General features: G+C 48.4%; 1 protein-coding gene across 2 annotated transcripts in view; it reads left to right on the top strand.

Annotated features, from left to right (window-relative positions):
• Positions 1 to 12,044: 12,044 nt before the first annotated feature.
• The window catches only part of ALDH1A3 (aldehyde dehydrogenase 1 family member A3), a 34,801-nt gene continuing 25,539 nt past the window's right edge, over positions 12,045 to 21,306 (top strand). For both annotated transcript variants that reach the window (XM_050903116.1, XM_050903117.1), the window contains exons 1-2: positions 12,045 to 12,143; positions 15,714 to 15,818. In XM_050903116.1, the coding sequence (XP_050759073.1) occupies positions 12,045 to 12,143; positions 15,714 to 15,818 (204 nt within the window). The remainder of the gene's footprint in view (positions 12,144 to 15,713; positions 15,819 to 21,306) is intronic.

Here is a 21,306-nt window from a genome sequence, read left to right on the forward strand (position 1 = left end):
CGCATGCACAAGTACCTTCCTCTTCAGAAGTCCCTCCAGTGCCAAAACACACAGAATACACGGATCAAGACCAATCTAATTGGGAAACATAGCAAAACCACCTCCTTACCCTCATCCACAGGACCAAGTTATCTTTCAGGTTTCCCTGTGCAAACTGTGCAGGTTTTGCTGTGAAACCATTTGATTAAGGTGTTCCAACGCAAGCATTGAAATTCAGGTCCACAGACTGAGGGGAAGCCTCCCCTGGACTGTGCCTATGCCAGCACACAGCTTTTCTCAGCTCAGTTTTGTGCTCAGAAGACACTGGTTTGTGTGCTAACCAGTCAGGTAAGTAACTGTGGCTCTGCAGGAAGCCCTGTATGATGAACTAGCTCACCCTGATGTAAGTGGGCATAACAAGATGAGACACGTTCTGGTCCCAGACTCCAGTTTTACTTTGCTCAGATGAAACATTACAACCCAATGTTGTTTCAGTACTTTGGGGAGAAGAAGGAGGGAGACGAGTCCCCACAATGGTTTTTTACATGCCTGAGTCAAATTACCCTCCCTTCTGCGGGGCTTCTTCTGAAATAACAGATCTTACTGTAACCAAATATTGCCATCCAGGAAAGCCATTTTGCAACCAGCAAGGAGGCTTCTTCCTTCTCAGCGGCCACTGAAAAGGCCCTTTGTTCTCGGGCTGAACACCTGGAGAGCGTTATCAGCAGTGGCCTCTCTGGGCCGGCGTGCTGAGCAGCTGCGGCAAGACCCAGTGGCATTGGCATCGGCGGCAGCGCCTGGGAGCTGCTGGCACCCGAAAACCATCCCGTCTGGGCCATCGCGCGGGCAACTTTGGGTTGTCCCCCTCTTCCGTGAGGACCAGGGAAACTAGCCCGGCCTGTGTTTTCTTTCTTTTTCATCCTAAAATGAACAGCCTCGCTCCAAATGGTCTTTAGACAGCCTCGAGGAGGTGACGCCTCTGTAGAGAACAGAGAACAAGCCTTGGGCATTACCATGCCTTTTCTGGAGAAACTGGTAATGTGAGTGGTGAAGCGCTGACACAGAGCACCAGCATCCTGGGCACATGGTTTGAAACTACACCTTGAAGAATACAAGGTGGAACTGTTGACTGGCATGAGGGGTAGGGCATCCACCAGAGAGGGAATCAGCTTTCTGCTCTGTCCGTACAGTCAGCACTTCTGTTTGTGTCCGTGAAAAGACAGTCAGACCCATGTCTGCTCAGAAACTGAAGGAAACCCAACTCATTCAACCCAGCAGGTAATTCCCTGAGGGCAGATGGTCCTTTTCCATATATCTGACAGCAGAACTGCACTGTATAAACCACCACTGCCAGGCACATCAGCTTCAAAAACCAAAAGGTTTTCATTCTTTTGCTGCATTTTACATGATTAAAAGAAAAACCTGCACAGGGGGAGGAAAGCTGGAGAGTCAGAAAGCAGGGGCTGTCAGGCGTAGATCTGCCGTGGGGTAACCCAGAGAGTCGCCTACACCAACTGAGTCTGTGCTGGGTCTGTGAGGATTTTACCAGTGGCCTCAGTGGAAGTTGTATCTGCAACCTATGAGTTATTTAGCAGGTCCAGGCCTACGGGCCTTTCTCTGCGTATTGATTTTCCACTAAAGTCACAGGCTGGACAGCCCACGTCACCAAAAAAAAAAAAAAAAGAAAATACGTCATTCTTCCTTCCCTGATAATCCAGATAAAATACTGACTCCTACAAGGGAGTCACACGTTGGGGGATTTCAGCAATGCCTCATCGCAGGATGCACAGCTCTGCAAAGTATTCGTTCTGGAGTAGTTCTGCCAAATACTGAAAGCAAATTGCACAACGTGAGAAGGGGCAGACCGCAGCTGAAGCTTCATCATCTGCAGTGGCAGTTCAGCATTAACGTCACGACTTCTTCCGTACACGATGGCATCGTTTCCATTTTCTTTGGACTGTAGCAGTGAAAGAACAAACATTTCAAAAGGTTCAAATGAGACCTTTGAGTGCCAGCACTGAGTCCCTGTGAGGTTCAGATAAACTGACAAAATAACATCCTGCACAAGCTTTACCTGGGACAAACCATGATTTCTGTGTTCCTGTTCAGGCAGTTTGTAGCGTACGGGCCACTTCAAACCTTGGTCTCTGTCCAGACACCAGTACCAGCTCTCCCATGACTTTCTGTTCGCATCTCTTTCTAATATTCCTCCCTTTCTTCCTTGCGAAGGGAAAATTTCCAGGTTTGTTCCTTTTAACTTTGTTCGTGGTAGCACTCTTGACAGAAGGACTTAGTGTCTATTTAGTGTCTTTGCAAGGAGAAGGGAGAAACTTCTCGGTTACATAAAAGTTTGTATCAAAATTCAAGAATCCAGATTAATTATAGGAGACTTGCCTTGTATCATTCAATTTGTTTGAATAGCTTTAAAGATTAAGCAGATCCAAGGCCTAACAGAACCAGAGCCAGTAAGACAATAGCTGAGATTTTCCTTTGAAACAAAATATACAGGTGGTTTCTGTGAGTTTCTGTGTCTATCTGGTTTCTGTGAGTTTCTGTGTCTATCTGCCCGGCTTTTTTATTTTTATGTCGTATCCAATATCACAGAACCTGGCAGTAGAAATCATATAGCAATTTGTGAAAGCTTGTTGCTGTTCTAGATATCATATAGTCTGTTCCACACCAGCAAAGACAAAACCAATGCCTTTACTCCTCGAGTTTTCATTCACAGGATAATGATCTCTGGTAACAAAATATTTGGCAGTAGCATTATTTAAAATGCACAGAGGAAATGTTTGTCCCTAATTCAAGGGACTGTGGTCACACAGTCTCTATTCATTTGGTATTTACCAACGAATGCCAAAGGCTAATCTGCAAAAAGCCCAGGAACAGAGTTAAGTTTATCACACTCCATCCTCAACCCATCCCATTGTAAGGGAGAAAAAAAGTAATTACTGAATTTCTTTGTGGCCAGAGAACTTATAAACTCTGTGTTATACCCAGCAGGCTGTAATGGCTCCTTCGGTAAATATCTAATTAAGCGGTTGGGGTGGTTTTTTTTTTTCTTTCACCGCATACTTTTGTGTTTTAAAATCCCTTTGCATTAAACGACTTCTCGAGTTTTCCAAATTTCTCACACGCACAGCAGAGGGAAGTAAGAAAAAAAGCGGAGGGGAGATTTCGGTCGTGGGAACAGGAGTCAGAGACGGGGATTTGCAAAGGCTAAAAGCAAATCCTCCCCGAAATCTCCATCTAAAACACCGAAAACCGCAGCCACGACCTGCCTGGGACCGCTGGGTATCTAGAGAGGGAGAAATAAAACCAGCCCGAGGGGGATGCCCGCGTTTGGGGGGGGGGATGTCGCTCCCCGAAACCCAAAAGCACTTAAAACACCGCGAAGGACACGGCCTGGCGGCGGCCCATTAGGAAAGCGACGGGTTTGCTTTTCATTGTGCAAATCCGGAACTTCGGAAGTTTTACCGGCCCCGGCTCGGCATCCCCCCGCCCGCGGGTCCCCGCGGCCGCCCGGCACCGCGAACCCCCCCCCCGCCCCGTTTTTCCCCTGGAGCACCGAAACGCGCTGAGCTGTGTCAGCCGACAGCACGATCGCGGCTCAGCCCTGCTCGGGGATGCCGCGACTGTGCCCAGCGCCCCCGGGGTGGGGAGAAACTGCCCCGGGGGCGTGGGAGAGGAGCCGAGCATCCACCCCACCCCGCATCTCTCCTTTAGGAGAGATGCTGGGCTTCGGCGAGGACGGCGGGGAGGTGAGAAAACTGCGGATCTTCGGCCCAGAAAGCGTGGAGCCGGTGCCCGGGGAAAGCTACCTGCTCCGGGGAAAGCGCCTCGCTGCGAGCCATGGGGACGGTCCCAGCCGCTGCCCACCTCGGTCCCAGCGGCCATCGCCTCCCCGCAGCCTCGCAGCTCCTCCGGGCACCCCGGGGACCCCCCTCCACCCCCCCCAACCCTCCCGGCCAGCTTAAACCCGGCGAGATCGATCGGGTTTTTTAATCGAGCCATGTCGAGGTGCCGGGGCTGGGCTGGAAGGGGCTGAGCCTCCCCCCCCCTCCCCGGGAAGGCCGGGGTCAGCCCCGCATCCTGGCTCAGCCCCGGCCGCCGAGCGCACCTGCCCCGGCCCCGGGGATGCGGGTCTCTGCCCGCGGGGACGGAGCCGGGCCGGGGCGGCTCCTCCCCTGCGCCCCCGATCTCTCCTGCCCCTTCTCCCTCGTTAGGAAAGTGTTAGAAAGTTGCTGAAGTGCGAAATGAGCCTGCGAAATCTCGTTGTCCTCATTAAACTCTGACAAGGAGGGTGACAAGAAGCAGCGGAGGGGAAACAATGCGGGCAGTGTTGGGGAGAGCCCCGCGCCGGGGGCAGCCTTTGTGCCCGCCAACAAAAGCTCTTGTTTGCATGTGTTAAAGTCCATTAAACCGCGGCAGCCCCAGGTGCAAACGCCAGCCCGGAGAGGCCGCGGCACCTTCCGCGCCCGCTGAGCGCGGCGGCAGCACCGCGGCTCTGCCCTCAAACGCCGGTATTGTCGGGGCGCCGGGGCTGCAAACGGGCAGCGGCCGGGGGCACGGCCCTGGCGGGGCGTCCACGCCGAGGGCCTCTTAATGAGGGCCCGGGGCTGGCTCTTCATTAACAGGCGTGCAATGCAAGCATGCAAACCTGGGTGGGTTTTGCTCTCTTTTTTTTTTGTGTGTGTGCCCCCAGTTTCGTCTGTCCCCCGCCTCGCCATTAGTGGAAGCGAGGGCTTTGCTGCGGGAGGACGGGACACAATGTCGCCTATTGTGCTGCTCACCCCCTCACCGGAGGGGACACGGATGGGACCCCACAGCCCAGGGTCGTGGACGCGGACCTGGTGCGAAAGAGCGCGGCGGACATGTGCCGTGATTTGGTTTGTTCCGCTGTGGCTCGTCAAGGTACGTTGGGATGTTGCGGAATCAGCAGATCCTTATAGAAAGTACCCCCGAAGTTAGGAGGAGAGCAGTTTTCCAGCTCCTGGTTCAAACAGCAGAATTCAACCCAAAAGGTGCAAAAGAGAGGGACTGTGCAAAGACTAACGACAAAAAAAGCCTTGCACAGGTCAAAGCCTATAAAAACAACCTCACCACAGTGTTAGCGTTTCATATGACTGGCACGGCGCTTTGTCCAAGAAGAAGTATTTCCAGGTTCTGTTGCAACAAGTCCACATCACTTTATCCCCAGTGGGTCTGCCTGGGATCTGCCCCATGGCTATTTTAAAATGTGCTGTTAGTAACGACTCATTACAGTTGATAGAACTGGGAGACTTGCCTTTTATTTTGCAATTAGACATACAGGCTCTGATCTGGCAAATGCTATGCACTGTAAGCATGTGAGTAGCTCTGCTGAAGTCATCTGGGACTGCTCATGTGCTTAACATTAAGCCCGTGTGAGTTTGCAGGATCAAGGCCTGAAACGGTGTCTTCTTTAAGGATATTTGTTTACCTGCTCTGTTCCGTATTTTCGAGATTCGTGACTGTGCCCTGCAAAACCATTTCTCTGGGAAGACCTGAAGCGGCTAGAGTCAGCTGGGCACAGCTCACACGTAGCATTACGAAGCCAAATGATTCTTCCTGTAAACAAAAATTGTTTGCAGGAGCTTGATTCGGGAAGACATTATGGCACTGGGTACGTTGCATTGCAAACTGTTCAGCTGTGCAAGCCTGTGTGTACTGAGGCGTTAATGCAGAATTGTTGGGCATTGGGCCCAGAACAGATGTGACGATGAGTGAGAGCAAAGAGACAGGGAGGAAGGAGCAGAAGAAGAAAGCACGTTTCAGGCTCCTCAATTCCTGACTAGGCAACCACCGCTTCCAAAACCTGGGCACCAGTCCCAAGTGCCTCTTATCAAGAGAAAGTAGGAAGCAACACGATCTGTGGAGAAAACAAACATATTTGTTTTTTCATTTGCCAATCCTGCAAACAATAGCTGTTTGTAGGCAAATAATCCTCAGGTCTGCATCGCCAGATCAATGCAGGGAGTAGTTCCCATCGGCTCCGCGGTGCCAGACACACTGAATGGTTTGTAATGAAACAGGTCCTTGAACTTCCTCACAGCCCAGGCACTATCTTAGTAGGTTATCGTGCACTTGCTTCTGTTCCTGCTCCCACTCTCCTCGTCTTCCAATGCGAGGCCTGGCAGGAAGAAGTGAAGGCAAGAGGAAATGCAAGTTGTTTTAATATAAAAGGCTTCAAATTGTTCAGCTGTTTGTTATTTCCTTGCCACTAACTTTTCCAATTTACTTTTGGAGCCAGGCAAACTAAAGGGAAAGCCAGTCCTTGTGCACACTCATAGTTTAATACCTATAATATGCATGAAGAAAATTAATTTGATTGAGGATTTTACTGCATGAAGTAATTACAGTGCAAAGTATAAAAAGGCTGTGTTTTGTCTTGAGCCACCAAAGTCCTGGTTTGCATCATGAGGTCATATTTAGGATTACAAATGCTTACACAAATTGCATCTCACAGTATCTCGCATCGCTTCTCTTCACCTTCACTGACAGATTTTGTGGAGGTGGAGAGGAATGGGAAAAGAAACTCTTCTTCAGCCCCAGAGGTGTCAAAATGGAGGCTTTAACCTAGAGGGCACAAGAAGGGTGATAGAAATACTGGGAGAGTGGTGAGTTCATGGGGTAAGGCTACTGCAAACTCCAAGACACATCCAATGCATACAACCCTTCTCCACTAATACTCAGCACAGCCCAAGTTATGTTGGATTAACTTAAAAAAACCACGTAATACATACGATCTCCAAAGGATCTTCATGACAGTCTGATCTTTTTTTTTTTAAAAAAGGCATCTCTCTGGATTCCAATCCTTTTGAAACGCTTTGATAAACTGAGTAGAACCTGTCCTGGTATAAAATGGCAGACTTTTTCATTCATTTTGTGTCATTTGCAATGTCTTTCACAGCTGAAGGCAGCAGTTCAGTTATCACAATTTCTCCCACTTGTTTTATATGGCAGCTGACCAGGTTTGTCTTCAATGAACTCAGCAAAAACCTGTGTAAAAGCCAAACTTTTAAGCAGCAGCAATTACCATTAGATAGCTACATAATTGTTTAGACAGGTAAATAAGCAATTAGGTGCCTTTGTTACTACGTAGTTTCTTCCAATGGGTATCTAAGGGACTGTTTCTCCGTCTTTGTATTCTCTGTGTCTGGAATAAAGAAGCCAGCCTGGTAAGAGGGGACCAGGTAGGGGGAGGTCACTAGACCCCATTTGTTTTTGGGGTCTGGAATGGTTCTTGGGATTTTGCAGCCAGAAAACACTTGGAAAAACAAACCAAACCCAAACTCGCTGGCAAAGCACTGTCTCGCTCCCCTCGAATGGCCAGCCCATATCAGTTAAACAGTCCACTACTGCTACCAGGGGGCCTGTAAAATGCCAATCATATCGTAGTTCAAAACAATCCATCCTGCTGCTAACCCATAAGGTGGTGAATTTGATCAAGAGTGATGAAATTTACGATTTTTAAGTTTGCTTAGAAAAATGAACTCAAACCCTACAAAACTGCCCACAGAAAACAAAGTTACAGGAATAGTAAGTTTACAAAATCGGGCACAGAAAAATAAGAAAATTCCCAGATTAAAGTCACGGGGGAGCAATGCCCAGCTGGCTGCGCTTTCTGCCTTATCTGGGTGTTTAGGTGGGAGATCTTCAGATCCGGCTTGTTGCGCAGTTACTGCCGTAGCCAAGCTCAGTGGGAGCTGAGCTCCGAATGCCTATCATCTAAAGTACTCAGATTGTAGGTGACTCACATCGGGAATCCAATTATGAAGACCCTTTTTTTAATTCATCGCCGCCTGCCTTCTTTCCTCACTGATAATACAGGGTCAGCATCCTCTCAAAATTATTGGAAAAGGAAATGCTGCGTGTGAGACACTCAGACACTGCTGTCATGAGCACCATGGAAAAAACATACGGAAATGAATAATTTTGTGCCCAAAGCACAGTTTGAATAACAGGCAGTAAAAAGCCCCATCGCTGCACATTAAACAAGAGGAGAATAAATCATGAGGCGAGCTGCTCTCTCAGGGGCAGCAACCATTGCCAATGCAGACTGAGGGGGATGCCTGCAGGAAAAGGGCATGGATAACTCAATTCCAACTCATCAGGATGCCCCAAACTAGGCAAATTCTGATCACTCCTAGCTGTTGAATGCTGGAGTGTACAGCCTCAGTAGCCTTTTAGAGTATATTGTGTCACAAACTTATTTTTGTTTGTGTGTGTATGTGCTTCGGGGTATATGTAAAATAAGCAGAGTAAGCTTTGGCTCTGTGCCATGTTAACTACTCTACACAGCTACGGGACTTCTGGTCAGCTTGAAGCATAGGCTGAGGTCTAGATGCAAAATATCACTGAAATATCAACTGATCAACTTGTATAGCAGCTCTCAATGGCTACGCCACTGCTGACTGGGCAAACCACTGTCCTGTAGGTGAGTATGTGCCCCACTGCCACATCTACCTTCATCCGTGGGGCAGGATGCCAAAGTTGTCTAGAAACATCATGCTCTCAGGTGATCTGGAGATGTCTGATCCTCTGGATACAACCCCCCTGCACTCCCGGTGTGGAGCCAGGACATAAGACACATGTATACAGGAGCAGAGTGTATTTGGAGGAGGAGTTACTACCAGCAATAGTCCCTTCGTTATGGTTAAATGAGGTGGGTAAGTCTGAGAAATTAATTCCTGCAGAGACCCTTGGCATCCATAGCAGATAGGGAGAGAGCTACGTCATTGCATGAACACGTCCTGTGACTGCTCTTGGCCCAGACAGACAGACTGGCACAGAAGAGTGTGGTCAGGTCTAATTCATGGTGGCAGATTCAAGAGTGTACATGTCTGACCCAACGGAGGAAAGGCAATCTTTGTGCTGGCTGGCAGAGAAGAGCTGGTATACTCACAGTCTAGAAACTTTCTTTGAGATACCGCTCTGCAGAGAAGCATAGCACCAGGGAATTCACAGCTATCGCAGTCAGTGCAGCAGGTTAAGGATACATATTGCAGACATCTCTGCAAACACTGCTGTAACAGTAGATCATAACAGGGTGACTCAATAGTAATGTGACCTTTCATTAACAGACGCTTTTCCTCTTGCGTCTGTTTCTGACACATTTATCAACTGTTACAAACTTAGGTAAACTCCATTTTTTCAGTGCTTCTATCTGAACGGTGGCATGGCCCTCCTGGAGCATGGGAATGAATATAAAACGTCTCTCGCTTGTTCTGATCGGGGCTCTGCTGTTGCTTTTAGGGCATCTCCCGCTGAGCTCACCATTCAGCAGTCTGGAGGAGTGAGTATTTCCACCTCTGTGGATCTGATATAAGCACCAGCGACAGAAGACACATCTCCCGAGGCTGGTGGAGTTGTTCCCGTTTATGGTAGGGCTGAGTTTGCCCAACAAGGGACCAGTCAGTGTCCACAAAACTCTTTGACGGTGGAACGTTTTGTTACTCTTCTTGTGATGTTACTAGGGGAAACATTGCATACAGCTATGTATATTGGTTAAAGTTTATTATTTCAGCTCATTCATAGGCCACTGACTCACCATTCACTTCGTACAGCCTTTAGAAGTCTTACACATCCCCAAACCCTGCATGTGGAACTTTTGCCTTAGATATATTTCACACTGCACCAACATTAACTCGAAGAAGTAATAACGCCTAAAATAATTTTCCCAGGAATGTGTTGTAAAAAATCTTCCTCATGAGAGATAAGAGATAAGGTCATTCCACACGAGACAACCCACTGGCATGAGTCTTTAGACACTGCTTGTCCTGGAACTTCTTATTCATCATTCTCCTCATCCAGATATTTTGTACTCTAATTACAAGAGTACTTTTCACTTCAGCTGTTTCTGTGGGCAAAATAGAGACAGAAATGGATAAATTCTATCGATATTGTGTCACCTCTGTAACGATTTCCTCCTCGCTCCCTGATATTCGAACTATCAAATTATTGCCCGTAGTGTTGTGATACACTCTGTTAAAAGCAGAAATGGCAAATTATCAGAGGCCCAAAAAATCTCTGTTGCCAGACCATGCCACTGGCCCTAAAATGGATCAGTGGCCGTGTCTTTTCCAGAGAGAATAGACAGAAATGTCTTCCATCTCAGACTTTAACTTGCGCATCCTATCAGTCACGTCATAGTTTTGTTGATGACATCTCAGGATAGCGTGGATCCAAACTCCTCTTTATTGGGACCAGGATTATGTGGGGATTTGGTTAAGAGATTTGATGCTTTTGTAGCTTTTGTGGGAAATAGCAACTGGACAGTTTAAAATGGACAGCTTAGAAATAAATGTTTCTGATGTAATGTATCCCTTTATTTTCTGAGAATGTTCATTTGATTCTGCTGTTGCATACAAGGATATTCCCACAAATCATTTACAACTGAAGCACCTTCCCATCTGAAGAGAAAATTTCATCTTGCAACTGCAAGGCAGGATGAGTCCTTTAGTATCGACAGTTCAACAGAAATCGGTTCAGTGATTTGTCTCGTAAAGATATGTAGATTGTGGGGGGAAAAAAATCTTCCGTTGTGTTATTGGCAGCTGTCGCGAACCAAGCACCATCAAATAGGTTTTCACCTGGGGAGAAGACTTCCAAGAATATCCTGCAAGCTGCAGGAAGTGGGGTTTGATTCATTGGTGGTACTTTCCCTTCTGAATCAGCACTAACTCTTATGCCGCTATGATATCACAGGCTATCTGCCTTTGGAAGCGCTGAGTATTTTTAAGCATTCTAACAGCAAAGTGCTGACTATTGCTGGGGATTACAGATTCTGTGAAACATTTTGTAAGATAACTTCTGGCATCTTGCCACTTGGTATATGGAAAATATGTTGTATTATCTTCCATGTGTGTGTGGGTGTAAGGGTGCTCCTAGCGTCCTGGCCCCCAGCCTGCAAAGACTTACACATATTTTATTCAGAATGAAGTTAAGCAATACATAATGAACTTGTTCAGGCGCAGAGCCTAGATCTGTCACTTTAGACATGTTCCATATCCTTTAGGTCTTCTTGAAAGACAGCATCTTTCTCGATGTTTGGAGTACGCTACTACGAACACCGTGCTGGAGGCTGTGTGGGACACAAGTATATTGGTTATCATTGTAGGAAGTTTCAGCTGAAGGGGCTGCTCCTGCCCCAGTAAGGCTGAAGTCCTTTGACTGGGATAGTCAAACTGGGGTGGTCAAACTGGTCCCAGACCAGTTTGGAGTTGCTGTGAGCCGCACATCAGACATTTGATGTAATGCTTCTTCCTTCTCTTCTTGATCAGCCCTGGAAAGCTCTGCAGAGGCACTGAGTGAAGGATGGGGGGTAGCAGGTTGGGGTAAGGAAGCCAGGGCACCAGGAGTAGCAGAGAAAGGCCCTTGTAGCTGGAGGTAGAGGGTGTAACACGGCAAGCGAGGGGGGAGCCTTCCAGACAGTCCACTTCCCGACACCATGCCGGGGGCGAGCGGAGGTATTCCCCTGGAGACCCGTGCAAGCGTCCTCCTGTGACCGACTTCTGGGTAGGTTTCGGTGGGACGCAGAGGCGGAAGGCAGCAGAGGGCATGTCCTCCCACGCCCACCCTGGTGCCACCCTTTGGGAGAAGCCAGGGTGGCTGCCCTGCTCCCCGAATCCCAGGTGGCCAGGACAGGGCCCCCCTCCTTCGCCAGCCTCGCCAGGGGAGAGGCTGCAACCGACGGCCACCTCCGAGCAGAGGGGTCCACGGCCCCGTGGGCCTCCCCCCCCCGCCACGGCCCCACGGGAGGCCCCACGGGAGCCCCACGGGAGCCCCACGGGGAGCCCCGCGGCAGCCGGCGCGGCCCGCTGGCGCCCCCCGACCCGCCGACGGCCTCTGCGCTTCGGCGGGGCGGCACCGCCCCTTACCTGAGGGCCGCGGCCGCGCGACGGGGCGGGGGCGGGGCGCGAGGCGGGGCGGGGCGGGGCGGCGGCCAATGGGGGGCGGGCGGCGGCGCCCGGGCGCGCGCCGCTCTTAAGGCGGCGCCGCGGGCTGTCAGCGGCAGAGGGCGGCGCGGGCTCGACGGCGCGGCCATGGCCGCCCTCAACGGCGCCGTGGAGAACGGGCAGCCTGACAGGAAGGTGCCGCCGCTGCCGCGGCCCCTGCGGAGCCTGGAGGTGAAGTACACCAAGGTGAGCTGGCGAGGGGAGGTGGGCTGCGGGCTTTGCCGTGGCATTGCTGATGCTTGGTGGAGCCAGGCTGGTGGTGAAGTATTATTTTTTTAATAGAAAATTTTCTCCCTCACTGTCATTTTCCTTAATTGTTTTTATTCCTCCTGTTTCCCTAGACAGTAGGCTTATGGGGGTGTAGGTGCAGTTGAGTGACTGGAGCAAGCAGATGATGGTGGCATTTCTAGGGGAGCTGCTGTTGCCCCAATCCCTAAAGCCCAAGAAACCAACTTTTTTTAGGAAAAATACCCACCAAACTTGTGGTGCTGCCCCAGGTGCCCACAGGCACCTCTCCCTGGCTGTGTGGCAGGCCCTGGCGCCGATCAGCGGCAGGCCTGCCATGTGAGGGCTGTGGTGCCACGCTGGCCTGTCCCCTCCTAGTCACCCTGACGGCCATCTTGCCAAGCGCCCCATGCAGCTCTCACAAAACCACCCGGTAAATGCTTTTAGCATCACGTTAGCGCTCAGCGAAATCGGATTTGGATGGAGTGAGCCCGGGCAGAGGCAAGAAGGGGTTTATCCACGAGGAAGCTGCTTGCCTGGGTTCCATTCAGCCATTCTTGACCCGGTGGGACGGGGCCCTGGTGAGAGGGGAGTTCAGTGCCAGGGGCTGGGTTTGGGTCCTGGTGAATGTGTGGAGGAGGGCCAGCGTCCTCCTGTGAAAGGGCTCTGTGATGGGACTGGGGCCACCCCGCAGCTCCCAAAGAGGAGTGGTGTTCACGCATGTCTTGTTGGTTGCTTGCTGCCCCAACAGAGCTCTTCCATGGCCTCCCTGCGGGATGAGGAGTCAGGCAGCAAGCTCGCACAAACCCATATCTCTCTGTTCTCCATCGATCTTCCGTTTAAGTGATGTTTAAACCGTTGCTCCTGACCTTTTGGATTTAACCGAAGGCTCCTGAGCTTGATAACTCTGTCCCTCAGAGGAGAGGCTGGCGTTGGTGTGGAGCTGAGCACTGCTGCAGAGATCCCTGCTCCCTTATGCAGCCGTAGCTCTGCGATAGCTGAGTCGCTTTTTGTTCCACAACAGCCTGACCTGCTGTCTTGTGCAGTGGGGAAAATATCCCGACTGGTTACGCTGCTAGGCAGCCTTGACTGACATAATTTGAACTATGTGGCTGGACTAGAAGAGCTGGAGGGGCTGAATCAGTGTATTAATTACTGTTACATTTCTGTATTAACTATTAAAAAACAAAAGCAGAACTTGAAGTTCATTCTCTTGCAGTGAGAAGGAGTAAACAGCAATAGCTTATCCAGTGAGGTGTTGATTTGAATTATGCATCTGAAGTACTGAAACAGATTAGCAATTAGTGGTAATCACTGGACTAGATTAATTTTTAACATCCCAAATTTATCTACTTTTTCTTTGTAAGATAAACTTGTCATTTAGCAGCAAATTGGATCTGCAGCTGCTGATTGCAGAATGGCGTAATGCTGCACAAACAGCTCTTTCCTGCGTCCAAAATGGACACAGCCATTAGAGTTCTTCTTAAACATCCAAATGTTCTGTTTTTTGTTATTTTTATTGTTGTGAACACTTTTTAAAATACTCCTTAGGGATCTGGTCCTGCAGCCATGTATGTTTTAAAACACGCGGTTTTTATTCTCCAGAGTTTTGCCAGAGACTCTGTGCGCTAAAGGTATCAAGGTAGTCTCTTAAAAGTGGAAACCAATGTTAATTAAAAGTGTGAATTTGACATTTGATCTGATGCTCCCGGTGCATCTGAGAAAATAATGAGCCACAGTCAGTTTTCATAAAACTGCAAGGGGTTTTCTACAAGCTCTGAGTTTCACCAGATGTTTACAGCTGACGGCACACTTTCCTCTGCTTAGCAGAGATTTTTATTTTCGGTTCCACCAGTTACAGGGCTGGGGGAGAGGAAAAATTTTCAACAAAGATCTTACTTATAGAGCAGCTTAATGCTTGTCATGGATGTGTGATGGAAGTGATCTGTCCACAATCCTGTATCCCAAATCCTGAGTGTGAAGCATGAATGGCTGATACGCTCTTCTGTTTGATTTCAAGTCCTGGCACCAAAGACTCGGGCTATGTGGTGTGATTCTCAGAATGATGCCAGCATATATGTTACATTTAAAACAGCCTGATCCTGTCACTCTTGTGTTTTACTACTTCTTATAGGAACATTGCTTTCTCATCCCAACCCTTTCACATAGAATTAATGTTGAATGCGGAGGAAAAACGGTATCCTTCCCCAGTCCTTAGTTTGTGAGCATATACCTGATGCTGTAATTTTACAGTTCTGTCGTATCTCTCATGTTTATAATATGACTTTCTTCATTAGTGAAACAAAGGAAAACTGAAGTTAAAAAGTGTAAATGTTAAAATGCAGCGCTTGGATAATAGAGGTAGTTTGGGAGCATTAGTGTCAAGTTAGTTGGTATTTCTAACATTGTATCTTTTCTTGTGACTTCACTTGACAACTTTTTTGCCAAAATTTTCTTTTTCTCTGCCTGTCTGAAACAGGTGGGTCCAAAAGTGCAGCTTCTATGCCAGTTACATCTCAGATGCCTTTTGCAGAAATAGTCAGGAGAAACTCCTTTCAGGAAAAAAGCTGCCAAGGAAAGAAAACTATGACCCAAAGCAGTGGGAATTCCGAATGTAAGGGATGCAACATCAATCTCCTGGTGGTGTGTAGAGACTCATAAACAAGATTGCAAATGTGGATGACTTCCAAGTAAAAGTACTAGCTTACAGCCGCTAACAGGCTACTAATAAAGATTACTTCATCTAATCTTACTTAAAGTATATTTATAAAATATAACACTGCCAAGTTAGATCACAGTGTGGATAAGATGCATGTTGAATCAATTAATTGTATATAGGTATTCATGTTCTGTTTACAGTGAGTAACCACACTCTAGTATTTAATGCATTTTCAGTTACGCAACACTGGGACTGTTTGTTCTTGCTCTGGAAATGCAATATTTTGAAACACTTAAATCTTGTCACAGACGACTCCAAGTGACGTGGGAGGCTTGATCTAGCATGTGACAAGGCATGGTGGGGTAGAACTGAGCCAGTACTTACCCTCCTCTGGACAGTGCTGGGGGGGCAAGTGGTGGAAGTAGCCCAGGGCAGGATACAACCAAGTAATATTGTACGCTGACATTTCATTTGTAGCATGTAACAAGGGGCTCTTTTTGCCTGAACCATACAAGTTTCTCTTGGTGTCTGCTTGCTGTTCCCATGGAGATATATTTCAAAAACTGTCTGTTTCTCATTGCCAAATTATGGTGTTATACTGTGTGGGCCCCATCCTCTGTCTTCCTCTTGCTCAAAACTAACTGGGTGCACGAAGGCTTTTTCGTCTGTTCTCTGGCTCAGGTTCTAGTTTGGATAAATGCTGTCTGTATCGCAAACAGTCTCCCTGGGAGAGAGACTGAACACGCTTGACTCTGCCATCAATGGAAATTGAAGAGCCTCGGGACCTTTGAGGAGTACTTGTGGTTTTTTGCATTGTCTACATCAGTTTTTTTTTTCTCCTCCCCATACCACTCCCCTTGCTCTCTCTTCAGATATTTATTAACAATGAATGGCATGAGTCTACAAGTGGAAAGAAGTTCCCCACCTACAACCCTTCAACGCTGGAGAAAATTTGTGACATTGAGGAAGGAGACAAGGTAAGTATTGTTGGAAAGGCAGTGCAAAAGACAGTTTCCAAGGGACTTCCTTTTGTAGGGAAGCACACAGAGGAAAAGCTGGCTTTTAATGACAACGTACATCTGGCCAGCCTGTGAGCTGGAGGTCTGGGACACTAGATGTGCTGCTCAAGAATTACACGGGGTGGGTGGGATCAATTCTGTCCAACTCAGCAGAATCACTTTCCCTGGTAGGAACTGCCTGCCAGACACTGGCAGAGCAATGAGATTCAGCATCGTTCTTATGTTATAGACTGGAAGGAAGCAGCCGGTCTGAGGAAACAGCAATGATGGTGTATGCACATCCCTGACAGAACCTGGGCCTCGTGTTGGGAGTGGTTTATACACAAGCTGCATGGCAGCCTGTTGGAGACACTGAACTGAAACTTGCCTCTTTTTTAAACACAATCAACAAATAACCTGAGTGCTTGGGGGAATTTAAGCTCAGTCATGCAAACACTGCCCACTTTCTGCTAGAGATGTGGTGCTGCTTTTCCAACTGGTATCATGGGTTCTGGCCTCCTGCACAAATGTGGCAACTCTCAGTTAAAACCAAACCAGTATCTCTCAACTTTAGTAGTCCCTGGTCCTGGTGTGCCGTAGATTAGCCTGGGACATAACTGCTTGGGTTTGGTAACAGTCTGAAGTGTGGAACAATCAGATGGGACACTTTTTGTCCAAAACAGCTCATCACGTATGGGCCAACTGGACTGATCTACAGGAAAGAGCTGGCCCAAGAGCTGCCTTTTTGCAGTATGTCATGGGAAGGTGATTCACAGCTTCTCTGCTGTACCAGGGCTTTGGCTGCTCATTGTTGTGGGCAGTAAGTGACGGGCAGTGTGGGCATTTCTGCCTGTACTGTGGTATCTTTTTCTTGGTATCTAAGCTTGTCCAACACTTGTGAGGCCCAATGCCTGGTTTCCAGCCAGGTGGTTGCCTCGGGGATCCTTTCCTAGTAGGAGTGATACTAGTTGAGCCGGGGCAATGTGTTTTCTGGTATTATACTGTGTAGAGTATAGAGCCTGACCCTTCTGGAGATGGGAGCAAACTTGCTTGGCAATACAAGTCTCCAGCCTGCATGCAAATAGTGTGTACGGTAGCCGTTCTTTTTGGATGGCACTAAAGCAGCCTCTGAGACCTATTGCCATGGGGGATCTGTGCATCCATGGGACAATTACAGATTGAGGCAGAACCAAACATTATGTGTAATTTCTTTATACTAACTGGGTAGGACACAACTATGTTTAATTGCAGTGGCATGTAAACAGTGGAGTTGAAGCTAACTGTGATGCAACTGTATTTTGCTAGGCAGAATCCATGACGTTGTTATTGTTCCCTGAGCTAAGTGTCTCCTCAAGCAGTTACAGAGTATTACATGAGTATTTCAAGCCTGCTGCTTAATGACTTGCTTAAAGAAAATTGTTATGCAGAACTAAAAGGCCGGTTTTGCAGCTTGCCTCCCTGAGGCTTGTGTCCCTGCCTGAATTCAAGGATACCTTTCAGATTCTAGCCTGCAGGAGAGTCGCTGTAAACCTTTCCTTGGGGAGCCCTCTGCCCATGGATACTCAGCATAGGTGGCTGTCTCCTCGGTGCATAGAATAATTGCAGGCAATAATGTAAGTTAGCTGCACCTTGGGTGCTGAAAGCCTCTTCTTCTACCCCTTTACATCAGACTTTTTTTTTTTTTTTTAATTATTTTTTGCTCTATGTAGGTTTTTGCAAGGGACTGAGTGGCGTTAGACCTGGATCTGGATTAGTTAGAAAGCAGAGTCATGGGTGAGAAGCATCCCAAACTAGCTGTTTGGCTACTGGTGACAGTTGACCATGTCCCACTGTCCTCTGGCAAACTGAGTCCCCTGAGACTTCCTTTGCCCTGGTTGAACATGCCCTCCTAGGTCTGTAACTCCAGTCTGTTAGAGTTACTACAGAAAATGGTGGGTTGTGTTTGGTGGTGTTGTCCAGTGCCTTGTCCCCACGTGCCACCACACTTGGTTGTGCTGGTCAGTACCACCGCAGGGGTGGCAGTTCCTGGTACTGGCTCTGGCTTCAGCTGTGCTGTGCCAGGGTTGGCTCTGCATTCACAGCAGGCTGGGAGCAGGACTCCACTTCCCTAGCCCTGAACAGAAACCTGCCCCTCCCTGGCCATGCAGAGTGTGTTTTGTTTAGCCTGCATGTGAGGAGTAAGAATTTGGCAGCCGATATCTCAGTGATGACAATTTAGTCTGGTGCTGAAACTTGGCCAATGCTTTATGAGGCTAGGAGCAAAGGTTTTGTTGTTTGTTCTTTAGTTACAGAATTTAAGACAGAATTGCCCTTGATGGAATAGTTGGGGGACAAAGGAAAGTCGTGTGGAAAAAGAAGCACTGAAAATAAAATGGCATATGTTTCCACTGGATGCTTGGAGGCTTTTTGCCTCCCAAATAACAGCTTAGTGTCCAAGCGGTTGCCAGGTTGATAACAGAGAAGGAATAACTTCATTAGGCTTCTACCCCCAGCGAATAGTGCAGCCTCAGAACTTCCACCCTGTCTTGGTGTTACCGTGTGAAGGCAAAAATACTTGCGCTATTGTCATTTCTCTGGTGCTGTTGATAACACTCGAAGACAGGCTTTTTTATTCTAGCAGCTTGCTAACATCCATCAAGGGCAGGGGGAAAGGTGCTCCTTCCTCAAAGGAGTGCCCAGCTCAGCTGGCTGCCACAGAGCATGGGCAGCAGATCCACAGCTGTGACTGTCGAGCAGACTCGACGCTGTGGAGCGTCTGTCATGATCATTTCTAAGCAGTTCATTCTCCCATGTGGATCTTTGAAGGGTTGTAAGAGAGTTTTGTTCACAGTCATCCTGCCCCCCTCAGATTGCAGTGGCAGGCTGAGGTAAGAGGCTGCAGGCATATTACTCCCTACAGCAGACTTGCAATGCCCTCAGTAATGGTTTTGGACACTTTGGGCTGTTAAGATGCTGTTTGTAGCTGTTTTGAACTTGAGTTCAAAAGTTAAAGCACTGCAATGTGTGAACTGTTTGCAGAGGGTTTGCAGGAGAGCAGGTCAGGGAACCTCTTCTAACTGAGAAACTGTGGCATGCTCATGGCCTATGTCAGAAAAGTGCCTTGCCAAAGATGTGCACAGTGGAGGCTTTTCAAAGAAGTTATTAATTGAATTGAAGAAAGATGGTCTCCACTGGCTGTGCTCCATCCCTGGCATGTCTCCTTACTGGCCAAACTGAAGCAGTGTTGTGCACACTAAGCCTGAAGCAGAGCAAGGCTTTTTTGCAGGTGTTTTCCCTACTCACAGAACTAGTGGGGTGATGGTCTCCACTGTGCTCTGCAGCCTGCTGCTGAGGCAGGAGAGAGGAAAAAAGGGCAGGATAGAAATGGAGCAGCAATGAGCAGGACTTGAGGTAGAGGAGGAAGGTGGAGGAGTTAGCTTAGAACAAAGAACGGTGTGAGTTTGTTCAGGGGAAAATGGTATGTGGTTGTGTAACTGGGGGTTGTATCGTAATGCAAACATCCAAGGTGGGTATGAAGGTTTGCAGGCATTTCCCAACTCTGCAATGCTTGACTTTGCAACCTTAGTATTCTCTTAGTGGAGCTTTTTATATAATACTCAGTAAATCTGTGTAGATCAGAACTGAGCAACAGGATGCACGGACCTCCTCCTCCTTGTGGTTTTGTATACCACAGTGTGTCCCTGGCACCTTGACAGTTACGAGTCTTTGTCACGCATTGTGCCTACCTATTGCAACATGCCTGCAATGAACATGCCATTCAGACTCCCTTAATGCCTAGTCATAACAGGATGGATTAAGAATGGCATTTCAGCGTTCCTGAAGAATTTCCTTGTTTTTGCTGGTCTCTCAGGCCTGTTGAGGCTGTGCAGGCTCACAGGATCTCACTTGGTGGTGCTACCCCTGAGGGTGTTTTGGGAAAGCCTTTTTGCTTGTGTGATAGTGACTGTAGTCTTCAAGCCGCTATGTGTACCCAGCATGTCTGACAAACGAGACAAGAATGAAGACAACTAGTATTTGCAGGATACCAAGCAGGGCTTGGGTATTCCCATGCTTAGAGGATGGGGAAGGTCTGGGCATGCACTGAAGTCCTCTGCCCACACAGCCATCTCATCCCTGTTCCTGTGAGTGCCAGGGTGGTGGGAAGTCCCCCAGTACCAAGGGCATGCTGCACTGTGGCCTGTGCCACTGCAGGCCCAATGCTCTGCACATCAGTGCTCCCAGCCTGGTCACAGAAGCTAATTAATTGCTGCTAAGGGAAGACTTGTTTAAACCTGACACACTTCTCGTGTTTCTTTGTCTGGTTTGTCTCATAAAATATTGCCTCCTTTCAGCTTGAGTCTTCATTCCAGCAGGCAGCATGGGGAGTACATAGGCATGCAGCAGCTGGTGGTGCCTTCTGGCTTTTGTGATGTGCCAGTTTGAATCCAGATCATCTCAACTGAAGCAAACCATTCTGAAGGCCTGTTCTGCCTGTGGGTGATGGGCCCCAGGCAGGACATGCCTGCCTGCGCACAACGGCTATTTGCTACCTCTGCCATGCCAGCACCCTTGCTTGACCAGAGCTATTCTTAACCCCTTATAACAGCCCAAGTTTCCTCCAATGGTTTCCCCATCAGTGCCCTTCCAAAAGGGTGGGGTTCTTCTCCTGGCAGTATAGGTCAGACTGTTTTAAAGCTGTGTAATCTTCTTGTAAAGAAAAGGAGCCAAATTTAGTGTAAGGTGCCATTTCAGTGGGTGATGACTTGCTGTTTTCTCCATGAACTTTTGCTGCAAGAAGGCAACATGTCTCCCCGTAACATTTTTCTTGGTTGAGCACCACACATTTCCCCATGAGGGGAGAATGGCCAGACCTTGTTGGATCAGTGCAGAGGCTTACTTTGTAATTGTATCCAGACAAGACTTGAGATAAGACATAAATGAGAGCAACTGGTGAAGTGCTATGAGGAATGATCAAGGCCTGAAACCCTCCCTCCTTTCCCACCCCCTTGAGCTACATATTGCGGTGAGGTGCAAGTTCTCCATCAGCTGAAGTGAGGCACGGGCTGTGCCAGACATTACGTAGAGCAGGATTCTGTCCAAAGCCAGGGCGAAGTATGGTTTATGTATGCTTGGGGTGCAGCCTTGGCCTCGTGGATGTTGATGGCAGTGTTCCCATTGACTTCATTGGGTCAGGAGGTTGCCCTTAGCTTCACTTTTTTAATCAACATATGTGGGAAGAAGGGAGGAGTCCAGGGCATACTCTGGCCAGAGCAAATGCATGAAGCTTCTCTGGGGGTGGTGGTGTGGGGAGAGAGGGAATTTGCTGCCCACCTGAGTAGTAAGCTGGGTAAACAGGGTTAGATTTGGTCCAGAGCGTGGTAAAGCAGTTGGGAGACGAAGGGAGAGTGGCACTAAGTCTGTGTAGGTGAAATGCCTTTGTCATAGCACTGACCAACAAAAGCCTTCCCAGCTGGTAGAAGTGTTCTGG

The sequence above is a fragment of the Gymnogyps californianus genome, chromosome 11, assembly GCF_018139145.2.
Source record: "Gymnogyps californianus isolate 813 chromosome 11, ASM1813914v2, whole genome shotgun sequence".
In the NCBI taxonomy this organism is placed as follows: domain Eukaryota; kingdom Metazoa; phylum Chordata; class Aves; order Accipitriformes; family Cathartidae; genus Gymnogyps; species Gymnogyps californianus.